The sequence below is a fragment of the Paramisgurnus dabryanus genome, chromosome 20, assembly GCF_030506205.2.
Source record: "Paramisgurnus dabryanus chromosome 20, PD_genome_1.1, whole genome shotgun sequence".
In the NCBI taxonomy this organism is placed as follows: domain Eukaryota; kingdom Metazoa; phylum Chordata; class Actinopteri; order Cypriniformes; family Cobitidae; genus Paramisgurnus; species Paramisgurnus dabryanus.
The window spans coordinates 15,397,435-15,409,687 of NC_133356.1; the positions used below are offsets into that span (position 1 = coordinate 15,397,435).

Here is a 12,253-nt window from a genome sequence, read left to right on the forward strand (position 1 = left end):
GATATATTCCTATGAGTTATCACAGAGGAATCCCAAAGCAAACAAAAGTGTAATGGGACAACATCACTGCAGTGGCATCTTGTGACTGAGTCAAATCCAAGGGGGTTTTAACATCAGAAGCATGAGGTAGTTGTTTTGGGATGGCATGGATTAACCGTGTCAGCGCAGGCCTCTGTCAGCTGTGGATGGTCATACACTAACTAAGCTACTATTGCACTGTGAGACAACACTTTGAGAAGAATAAGAAAAAAGAGGCAAGTCTACTTTGGTTTTTCTGTTCTCCTCCTGCAGATGTCTGTTCCTGCACAAACCCGGCAGCCACCCATAGCTTTTAAGACTTAACCTTTGACCTCAGATTTCTCACTTTACGGTGTATAACACTAGTCAAAAACACTTAGAGGGTCACCAAATGTCTTCCTTGCCTCTTTAGGAGCACCACAGAGAGATTATTAAAACACATGTAACACAACAGTTATGATTCTTTAGTCGTAGGGTTGATTGTATATTCAACAGTTATAAGTTAACTTTATGAAAATTAATACTACTGATAAGAAATCACATTGCACACAGAGTATTTGCAAGTTACTAAGATTGACTTTACTGCTGTTTATAGGTTAAGTCTATGTTTACGCAAATTCTGTTAAGTCTGACTGCTGCATGGATCACTCATCTTCTGAAATTGTATACTATGCCCTACTGTACAATTAATAAACACTTCATTTTGATCTCATTATTAGTTAAATTAGATATTTTTCATTTGTTCAATTGATGATTTTTAAAAGCTATGCTAAATGTGAAGACCACAAGCGGTATGAATGGCTACTAGCGTAAAAAAATACAGCCACTCGGTGAGCTCTAGTTATAAAATCACACTGTATGTGCGAACAGGGCATTACTGAGGTGTCAGAATCATGTGAAGCGTAACGCACTAAACATTTCACAGCAGACATACACTGAGCTAACCGAGACCAAAAAACCCAACATACAAAGACAACAATACATTTATTTGGCTCACTGTTGGAAAAATATACTTTCAGTTACAATATATCTATTATCATATGACCTGTGGTTTAACATAAATCCCCTTAGTGGGCGCTGGCAGATCTGAGCAGTGTTTGTTTTAGACATCCCAGAGGTCGCTGGCAATGTGTTAAGTCCGTTAAGACTCGGGCCACAGAAGGTCGTGAACCCTGCTCGCTCGCAGGAGCCTGCGACAGAGCAAACCAGGAGGAAATATCCACCAGTCTATATGTGTATCATTGGGTGAAGTGATCATTCAAAAGCCAAGATGACCATTGGCTTGTAGGAGACACTACGAAATTGTTAAAAAGTTACTGTGCATTTAAATGTATGGTAATTTCCAGGACTGGGAGCCTACAGTTCTGAAGTCAAGCGAGTAGAGGACGGAGGCTAAAGCTGCATACAGGTGTGTAGTACTGAAGCACAGACTGTACACTGGGCTGCTCGTTGTGGGTGCCAGTTGAAACATCTGCCAAATCAAATATTGCAAATATGAATTTATGTACAGTAAAAAAGAGATACATACAAAAGTCTAAGGCCATCATTAGATTTTTGTTGTTTAAGGAATGGTAAAATCACCAAATACAGTTATGTCTCTTTTTACAGTCTCTTTATTAGAATACAACCAGAAAATAAAATAAATGTGTATGCAATCAGAAAAGCCATCTTTTTCAAGCTTGGAAAGTATGATTAAGGTTCCATGTAGAACCTATGGCGCAGGATATGCGTAGCCTGATGCACACCTCTCCAAAAATGTAACAATGCATCCGATCATGCGGACCGCAAGCGCTGTAATTGGTCTACTATAAAAAAAAATTGCATTGTGACTGTACAAACAGAGGTGGGCCAAGTCAAGGAGTGATATTTAACTCAAGCTGCAACAAAAGTCGCAGCCTACTGTATTTGCCTCCATCACTGTTGATGCTTTCCCAACAACAAACTGCTGCTTCTTTGGCTTTGCATTGATACAGAGTATACACTAGGGATGTGCATCGATGCATCGCTCTCCCATTAAAAAGACCTGTCTAAAATCGATTCTGAATCGTAAGGCTCCGATTCAGTGTTTCATGCACAGCTTGTGCATGTACTACGGCTCCGTGATCAGTAGGAAGTCCTTATCAATCTAAAATCACTACAAGTTTGACTCGTTTATAACGTGCATTTAACAAAAGCAACACTCGTCAAACACAATCATTTAAAATATTCTTTATTATCATGAAAATACCTGAAACAATCTGAAGAACAGCGATATAAATATTCCTTTAGACATTTCCTGGAATAGTGTTTGGTATACTACTTCTTCTGTGGCACAAATGGTGATTCTAAGCGAGAGCGCCCCCTCGCTTTTGGATGTGGCTGCATTTCACCGTAATTCATTCAAATTCATTCATTGAGAAAACGCGCATTTGCCCGATTAATTGTCACAACCCTAGTATACACCATGACATACCCAGTGTGGATATTGTCTACATGTGATTCACATGTGCACATCGACATGAATGACGCAGAAGTATGAATGAAAAACGACATATTGCCTGCAGTGTTGAGGCTACACCATAGGTCCTACGCAGAACTATAAACCCTTAAAGAGGACATTCACAAGATTTTTTTAAGATGTCAAATAAATCTTTGGTGTCCCCAGAGTACGTATGTGAAGATTTAGCTCAAAATACCATATAGATAATTTATTATAACATGTTAAAATTGCCACTTTGTATGTGTGAGCAAAAACATGCCGCTTTGGGTTTGTCCTTTTAAATGCAAATAAGCTGATCTCTGCACTAAATGGCAGTGCTGTGGTTGGATAGTGCAAATTACAGGGCAGTATTATCCCCTTCTGACATCACAGGGGGAGTGTAGGGAAATGCTTGCAGAGAATGGTTTACTTAAAGTCACTGGGTTTTTCACATTTTCTAGGTTGATAGAAGCACTGGGGACCCCATATTAGCACGTAAACATGAAAAAAGTCAGATTTTTATGATATGTCCCCTTAAAGGTGTCCAGTACTTAGTGTGAGATCCCCTTACACTTGAGCAATAGCAGGAACCTGCAGGCTCTCTTAATTTCTAATTTCTAATTAGTATAATCTATTATAATAATTCTAATGACTAATTAATTCTAATGAAGAGTTTAAGATGTGGTTAGTGTTAAGGGAGGTTGCACCAAATACAGATTTTGCCCAAAGAAGCCATTTGTTTTATTAAAAGGGGCCATGGCATGAAAATCTGACTTTTTCCCTGTTTAAGTCTTATGATTGGGTCCCCAGTGCTTCTATCATAATGTGAAAAAGATCAACCCAGTAACTTGGTTTTGGTAAACTATTCTTTACAAGCACATGAAAAAATAGGTTGTTGAAATGTGGCTCTCCTTATGATGTCATAAGGAGCTCTTATTATAATAATACCGCCCCTTAATCTGCACTATCCAACCACAGCACTGCCATTTAGTGCAGAGAAAAGCACAATTGAGTTTTAATTACAACATACCACCATCATTGTGATCAGTGTTTGAATTTCATCAGCTCATTTGCTTTTTAAAGGACACACCCAAAACATTTTTGCACACACCTACAAAGTGGCAATTTAAACATGCTATAATACATTATTTATATGGTGTTTTGAGCTAGAACTTCACATATGTGCTCTGGGGACACCAAAGATTTATTTGACATCTTAATAAAAGTCTTGTGCCATGGCCCCTTTAAATTGTAGTTTTTTCATTTTGTGCACATATTTTCTGTTTGCATCTGAATAAAAAGACATACAGAAGAAAAATAACTAAGGATGGTTATTAAAACTTTGCTTGAAAAAGAAACTGGTGGTGACCTTAGACCTTTGCACTGTACTGTATAAAATGAGTGCTGATATGTTGCTCACTGTTACCTGTAGACAGCGGGTTTGCCTTTTGTCCCAAAGGCGCACTACTCCATAATATGACGAGCCACTGGCAATCATGTGATTCTTGTCGGTCTTTATACAGTAAAGGGTGCTGTCATGAGGCTCCTCCCACTCCATCACACACTTCCTATTAGGGGGAAATACTTAAGATGATGATTTTGATGGTGATGAATAATTTCTTACAGTTACTTTAGCAAAAAGTTTAATCTCTTTCCATATTATATGCTTTTATTCTGTGCTTATTACTATATGTTTGTGTTTTCATAGGAGGGAGCAATTCTGCTTTGTTTCCTCCATGGCAAGTTATACAGTTTGTAATGACATGAAAGTAAATAATAACCAAGCTTTCTCTTTTGAGTGACCTACCTAAAAAACAATAGCGAATATGTATCCGAAAAAAACTATGTAATGGGCTGTGAATATATAGAGACATTCTGTAGCAGAAGTCTGTGTTCACTCTGCAATTCCAGCTGTTCAGCTACATCAGACCAGTCCTTAAATTTAAGGGCCAAAGCCACCATGGCTAGCTTTCCTTGCGTGGCTTAAAGGCGAGCGTCTTATTTGTGCTGGCGGGCCACAAGGGTGAAACCTCATCCCTTGTTTACGGAAAGGGGCTCTCTTGTTTTAGAGCAGGTTGGTCAGAAAGGAGGGAACGATAAGGGAAGTATCTCCACGCATGCTGAGCCAATAGAGATCAATTCTCCATTAATGGTGTGTTGAATAAATCATGGTGAGGGAGTGTGGCTGGGCGGCGTGGCAGACAGCAGGGCAGCAGAAGTGTGCAGGAGACGTCTGGATTGTTTATTGCTGGCCTGCACATGTGCACACAAAAATACACGCACAATCTTGGACTACATTCATCCTATGGGTAGACAGTAACATCATCTGCTTTTTAGCTGAAAATGAAGAATAACTTGGGGCACAATATTTAATGATGAATGGAGGCATAAGCAGATGAATTTGCTAATTCAGAGACAAGTACTGTCAACCAATAGGAGTTTGTGGCAAACATCCAATCACATCCGGTCATATCCTACTCTTCTATGTTCCCATTGTCTCTCTCAATTCTGAATGTCCCTGTTTACTCCAATTTAACCCTTTACTTAACATTTTTAAAACAAGATTAAAGCAAAATGAATAAGAAGAGTGAATAAATCCTAAATTGTTTTAATTTTACTCCAGAGCTGTCAAAAGATTAATCACGATTAATCGCATACAAAATAAAAGTTTGTGTTTGCATAATATATTTTTGTGTTTATTGTGTGTCATTATTATGTATATATAACATACATGTACACATTTAAGAAAAATGTTATGTGTAATAAAAAAAATTGTATTTATATATTAGGGCTGTCAAAAGATTAATCGCGATTAATTGCATACAAAATAAAACTTTGTTTACATATACATGAAAATGTTTCTTAAGTACATACATGCATGTGTTTGTATTTATATAAAATTTATTTATATGCAAAAATAATTACACACAGTGCACACACATATATTATGAAAAAACAAACTTATTCTGTATGCGATTAATCGCGATTAATCTTTTGACAGCCCTAATTTTTATTGTTTCTTTAAGTATAAATCTAACAAAATTTTAGTAAGGTGAAAGGTTAATACTTAAAACAGCCATCAGGGTGAAAATAATAAAGTTAAGATACATTCTCAAAGTTTGTATTTAACTTCCTTATTAAAGGTATTTTTACTGGACTACATGGCATACAGATGTCTAGCAATGCAACATAATTCAAATCACGAGCTTGCCACACATCCTGTTCAATTATTCGCAATTAATCTTAAAATTAATTTCCCACACTTACCCTTGATGTACAGTTTACGTTATGAGTGAATTTAAGTGCCTTCTTTTTACAGTCGATGACGACTTTCAGATGACTAACTGCTCTGAATCAAGACGTACCACATATTAGCCCCTGACTGGTCTTACTGTGAATTATTGATATCTTAAGAGGGGACATGTGCCCCTCCCCAAACTCTCCAGGGCCCTCTTTCAATCACCTCTGATTTGTGTTACTTGACTGCCCATATGCGAATGTAAGGGTACCCCCTCCCCAAAGCCCTACATAGAGCCCTATTCCACCCCACAAGGAGCTCGCTGATCCCCAGCACCCGCCTCGTTGCCCTGGAGACACGCCGCGCCACATCAATATGGCCACCAACCAGTGTGGACCCGGGTGGGTGAGAGTCCTTCTGCTATAGCCTCTCTCAAAGAGGGGGTCCGGGCTCCTTTTCAATCTCTCAGAGGAACAATTGTGTCCACAGACCCAAGAGTAGGCTCAAGACTGGCTGCTTTTTTATCTAAACGGTACTCTATGCACAGGAGGGCTTATTAGATTAACAGAGAACACTAATCTTCCTCGCAGGCTCTGTGAGACATACTGGCTAACTTTATTACTCTCTGTGGACAAGGCCAAATCTGATGACAGCACAGGTCAAAGTAAGCGCTAAGCCTAATTCGGCTTGAATCGTAACGATGCGCTACTGTTTCAAGTTTTCCGCCAATAGACCTATCCATCACATCGAGTCGGGTACCTGGTGCAGACGCGCAAATCCCAGTAGCGGATGAAGGTGTCGTATCCGCAGGTCAAGAGTTGGAAGGGAGACTCGTAGACAATATCCAACACACCTGCACCGCGGCGAAACTCCGTACCGAGACAAGACACCAGGTGACACCTGGGAGACAGAAAAAGAGATAACAGATGAAGCTTACAGATTATACCTTGTCAAACGTCATTGGGGAAGATTAATACATTAATAAAAAGCACCTAAGAGAGAATTACACCCTATTTCAAAAAGCAACTGGACGAGGGAGGTCACCTTTGTCTCATGTCTGAGTATCACTTTTATCAAAGTGATTTGATGACAGGCAGACACATAAAACAGGTCGTGTTTACTTGTTCTTGAGATTGGAACGACTCCAGGCTTCACATCTCAGTTAGCACGTCGGAGTCAATAGAGATCTAGTTTCTAACCAAACGTCTTTTGCTCACCTAATCTCTCATTACCTTTAAATCCCACTATATTCCCATGTTTTCAACATCCACAGAGCACACAAAAGCTAAATTAAGTCTTAGGACAAGGAGATAAAAAGTAAACACATTTCTGAGTCTGAATAGGCCGGTAAAGCAGATTAGTTTGCGGCGAGGTACGTTCCCAGATGTATGTGAAGCAGGAGGAGTGGAGAAAAGGGGCCGAAGAAAACCGATAAAGGGGGTGTGTGTGGGGGGTGTCTGGGCTAGCACCACGCTCCTATGATCACAGTCTTAACGGGCGCACGGCGCCCTCCACCCCCCTCCCATGCCGCAGAGGCCAGATTATTGTAGAATCACAATTTCTTTGTTGCTATTTAATTCCCTCCATGACCGTGACTGTGTGCGACTTGTGGACCTTTGATACCTGGTCCCTAGCAACCATTTAGTGGAGCCCAATGGCCTTAGCGACCGCCCCCCACGTTTGAGGTCTCCTGTGAGTTTGTTCACCGAGGGCAGACTGGTAATCCCCAACCTTCGCTCTGGGGGATACAAGGGGGGTCTTTCTTAGACACAGGCTCTTTAAGAGATAGTCCAGCAGAAGCAAAAGGCCAAGACCCTGGTGGGCCTAAAGACAAACTCTCCTCCAGCCCTCGGGCATCTGCATTAAGCAAGAACCCATCATTTACCCCTTGCTGCTAAAATAACACGGTGGCAACAACTTGAACTGATGACGGTGCAGGACAATGGGAACAATCAATCAATTGATGCAAAACATTTGTTTACATAACACAGACCCATGACAGCAATTCGCATCCGAAATTTTTTTAATTGCTTTAGGAAATTGTGTAAACTACGGTTGGGAGATAGCGTCCGACGTCTGCTCGGGACTCTGCAAATGTCAGAGCGTGAAGTGAGAAAAACAAGCGTCGTAAAAGAAGTCCTCACATCTGTGCTCTGATTTTAAAGCCAGTAATAGCACCGTTCCAAGTACAACAGCAAACACACAGGATTCTTAAATTGTTAGGTCACAGGTTTTATGTGTCCCATGTTTTTTTGTCTTTTTAGAAAGGACCTGTGAAGATTACAGGATGGAAGATAACCATATAATCTTTTAAATTACTGCATCTGCATGGCAGGCGATCTTGTTCTTCCACGGTCGGCTCAGCGTCTGATCTTGCAGTGCGCTGTGGCTGTTTGGAAACTCATAACCATCCCTTCCCTAAATGTCGTCTGATCTCGATGAAGGGCAAAAGCCTGTTAAACGAGAGCTTTAGATTGAGTGAAAAAAGGTTAGATGGCTGCTAAGGAGAAATTGATCTTCGATTGAAACTCAGGAGTACAGGAGTCATTTAGCGGAGTGATTGCATGTGTTTTATGAAGGTCACAAGGTGTAATGGGGGGATTAATTAAGACACGAAAGCGCGTTGACACCCCTTCGATCTGACTCTCCCGGTAGAGTAATACATATACAGTGCTTACAATGAACACTCTTTCCCTATTGAAAGCATTGACACTAATAGCAGACAGCAAAGAAAGGCTGTGTGCTTTCAAACTAGAAATTACACACTAAATTCTCCTGGGTTATTTTTAACCAAATGCTGGATAAATATTGGACAGAATTTTGTGTGTACACAACAATGAGTGGGGTCCTATCGTGGCACTTTTGCAGCTTTTGCTGAAGAACCTGTTAAACGTTCAGACATGTGGAGGCTTATGGGTCACTAACAGACAAAGTTGGGGGTGACCGTTATATTTGCAATCTGCTAAAGTGATCACATGAACAATGTAGCCATCAAATATAAACAGGCAAGCTAGAAGAAAAATGCTTTATTTTCTATATCCCTTTAAAGCACTCTTCAAACGACAACTGACCTCAACCTAATCCTCTTTTGACCCCGGAATATGTTAGGCTCAAGCAAAAATAACTTGCTATCAATACCCCCAGACTGAATTTGCAAAAAACCTACAATTTTGCAGTTTTTTTATGAAAATGTAATAAACAGATTTAAAAGTACTACACTTTTATTTATACATAAAGAACTTAATTTTTTTTAGGAAATTTTCTTTGGAGTTTGCAGGTACAGACTCCATGTGGAACAGTGAAAACAATTTAATGCTAGATTAAATATTATTTGGACAATTAAAATTCAAGCAAGCTACACAATAAACATAAACAAATTCTGTTAACAATTTTTTTCTTTCTGTGTTATATTAGTTTTGGAAATATATGTGACCCTGTCTGTAAAAACTCATAATCTAATTATGCATCAAAGTTTGATTTTAATCAACTAGTTGCAATCCTTGACATGACCTTACTCAAATTAAGTACATTATGTAGGATAATTTTATGTAGAAAACAGTAAATTCCTAAAAAACATAAATATATATGAAGAGTTTGGTTCTGAAATGCGATAAACGGCATTTAAAAACAATAGTTATTGCCAAAATCATCTGTATCTGGTCAGTATTTAAAGTAAATTCTTGATTTCACGCAAAATCCAATATCCGCCATGTTTTTCTGTCATCTTTTCTTCCTTTTTTTTCCAAAATGCGCTAAACGCTGCACAAATCACAACGCACCAACTTTTAACGCATTGCAAACAACAATGGTGGCACGTTGAATACACACAGAATCCTAGTTTTCCTCATCTACTTTGTTCTTCGTAATCAACAAACAAACAAAAACAAAATAATACTGTTGATGGCATTGATAAACCTGTGGCGGGGAGGAAACGTAAGCCATCAAAATCTAATAATTTAGGCGAGAGGCACTCGGGCGAAGGAAAAATGCCGGTTGCTGCTTGTTCTCACACGACAGCATCAAGCTTCTGTCATGCTAAAACATTAATCTCCCAGGGGATCTTATGAAAAACTTTCCATTATTTTATGTGAATTCAATGAAAGTCAAGCAGGACCAAACATTTTACAGCTGATCGCTGTCAAAAAAGTTCAGCGAGGACGTTCCAAGAATGACAGCAGCAATGTCAGTATTCTTAATATGACAAAGTTAGCGTTTTGATTAATGCCATTAATGTTTTTTTTTATGTTTTTATATATATATATATATATATATATATATATATATATATATATATATATATATATATATATATCCTTTTTTATAAAAATCTTTGAAAATCCAATTATGGGTTTTAATTTTTTATGTTATTATAACATAAATATGCTATGTGAAAGGTTGTAACAGAAAATAGTGGTTTCCATCTTGTCACTTTCTTGGTATAGAAACACATTTTTACCGAAATTAGTCAAAATGGATTTATTGCATTTTGGAACCAAACTCTTCATATAAATATATCAATTTAATAGGAAACTGAACTGCTGTCAATAGACTGTCGAATAAGACAGTTGCAAATAAATGTCCTCCCTTTTATGTTCTCAAATTGTTTAGGAGTTTTTAAATCCCTACACTATAAAGAATGGCATGTGTTCGTAATTAGTTGTGAGTTATGGTCTCAGGGCCATCAAGAAAAATGGTTGGGCTGGCCTCCCTAACTGGCCTCTGTCTCTGTTTGACCATTTGGGCCACACACACACACTTTGAGAAAGGGAACTTTAATGTATTGATGGATTTTGAAAAAGAAGACATTTCTTTGGGTGTTAGATCCACAGGAAAAGGTCATTTTGAGCTAACGCTCTTGTAAGGTTAAGTGTAGAGGGTAAACTGGCACAGGGAAGCTATGGGAAACAGTCAGTGCCCTGAAAGGATGTGGGACAGGTACATAAAGAGCCCTGCTGAGTTTTTCAGAGCCTAAAACAAACAGAAATCGCATTGCGCCGTCTGCATGTCAACCAATTTAGCCCACAGTAGAAATAACCAGCAGCAAAGAGGATAAGAAAAAAAAGAATGGTATGGATCAGGACAATGGAGACTTTTAAATGTCACACGCGTTCCCTTAAAAACAATGAGATTGCAATTTGTATAACACAGTTCTTGGTAGGATCCAGCCATTTAACTCTTTCATTCAGAGAAAAAAGTGAAGAATTTCTGGGCAATTGTGCGATTCTTTGAAGGCAAATTTGGGGTCTTTTGAAAGCACCACTTGTGTGTCCCTGATTCGGAGAGATCATAGACTTTTTGCACCTTAAGGAAGTGAAAGACATTGAAGAAAGAGAAAGAGAGTGAGAAAGCAAGAGACTAGGGCAAGTGTTATGAAATTAGAAAGTTTTTTTTTTACTTTGAATAATTGTAATGCTTGTCTGGTCCAAAATTTTTTTTTTTTTATCAAAAAATGCAAATTCTGTCATTGTCTTGTCACAATCCAAATCTGTTTTTTGCTTTCTGTTGCACACAAATAAAAAAAAAGGGGGAATAATGTGAGGTTGAATAATTTTAATTATTGGGATTTTCTATTCCCTTAATGCCAGCTGATGTAGTGTAATGCTTTTCAGATATAAATGGGCAAACAAGCATCCATATTTTAAAATCCATTATTCTGTTTCTCATGTGATTATTTGGTATTATGGGATAGCCACTCCAGTTTCATCATGATCATTTTAAAGCATTTTTTTAGGCACTTGACTTAAAAAGACAGTATAGAAGAAAGCATGCTGCTAATGTGCTGACTAACAGTAGTGAAATCTCGGTCTCCCTCATACTCAAAACTCTTTTCGTGCCTTTCATCAAAGCTCCCTAATTAGTTCACCAAGCAGCTGGTCAGCTGGCACTTTGAGACATGAGGGTCTGAGTGATCTCAGTCCGTACACGTCCTCTCTATTATTTCTCCACCTAGTCAACAGGCGCTCCTTAAAATGCGCCCTGATCTTTCAAGAACATGTTAGGAAGATGTCAGCGGCTCTCGCCACTATTTGAAAAGTACTTGAAGTAGCCGGCTAAACAAAAATCAGAAATTGGAACCTTTTAGGCGCTTAGATCATACCTGAACCTGGTCTTTTTGAAGATCCTCAACTATCATCTAAAACTATTTCACTTAAAAAAAAAACATTTTTTGATGACAATGATGTACAGTAAATTTATTCTAGAATGGAGGGCAGGTCATTTTGCTACTGAATATCAAAAGATTTTGCTACTGAATATCAAAACATTTGTTGTGTGAGTAGATGCAGTTGCTAATGACTTCATTTGTACAACTTTAAAGGCGATTTTCTCAATATTTAGATTTTTTGCAGCCTCAAATTCTCAGATTCTGGGTTTTCAAAAAGTTTTATCTCGGCAAAATATTGTCCTATCCTAACAAACAATACATCAATGGAACTTGTTTATTCAGCGTTGAATCTCAATTTCAAAAAATGTACCCATATGACTGATTTTGTGGTCCAGGTTCACATTTTAATATCACTGATGTCTGGAAGAAACAAACA

General features: G+C 38.4%; 1 protein-coding gene across 1 annotated transcript in view; it reads right to left on the reverse strand.

Annotated features, from left to right (window-relative positions):
• Positions 1-985: 985 nt before the first annotated feature.
• fbxw4 (F-box and WD repeat domain containing 4) overlaps positions 986-12,253 on the reverse strand; it is a 34,722-nt gene continuing 23,454 nt past the window's right edge. The window contains exons 7-9 of the mRNA XM_065296643.2: positions 6,474-6,614; positions 3,903-4,044; positions 986-1,489 (exon numbers count right to left, since the gene is read on the reverse strand). Of these exons, the coding sequence (XP_065152715.1) occupies positions 1,343-1,489; positions 3,903-4,044; positions 6,474-6,614 (430 nt within the window). The 3' untranslated portion in view covers positions 986-1,342. The remainder of the gene's footprint in view (positions 1,490-3,902; positions 4,045-6,473; positions 6,615-12,253) is intronic.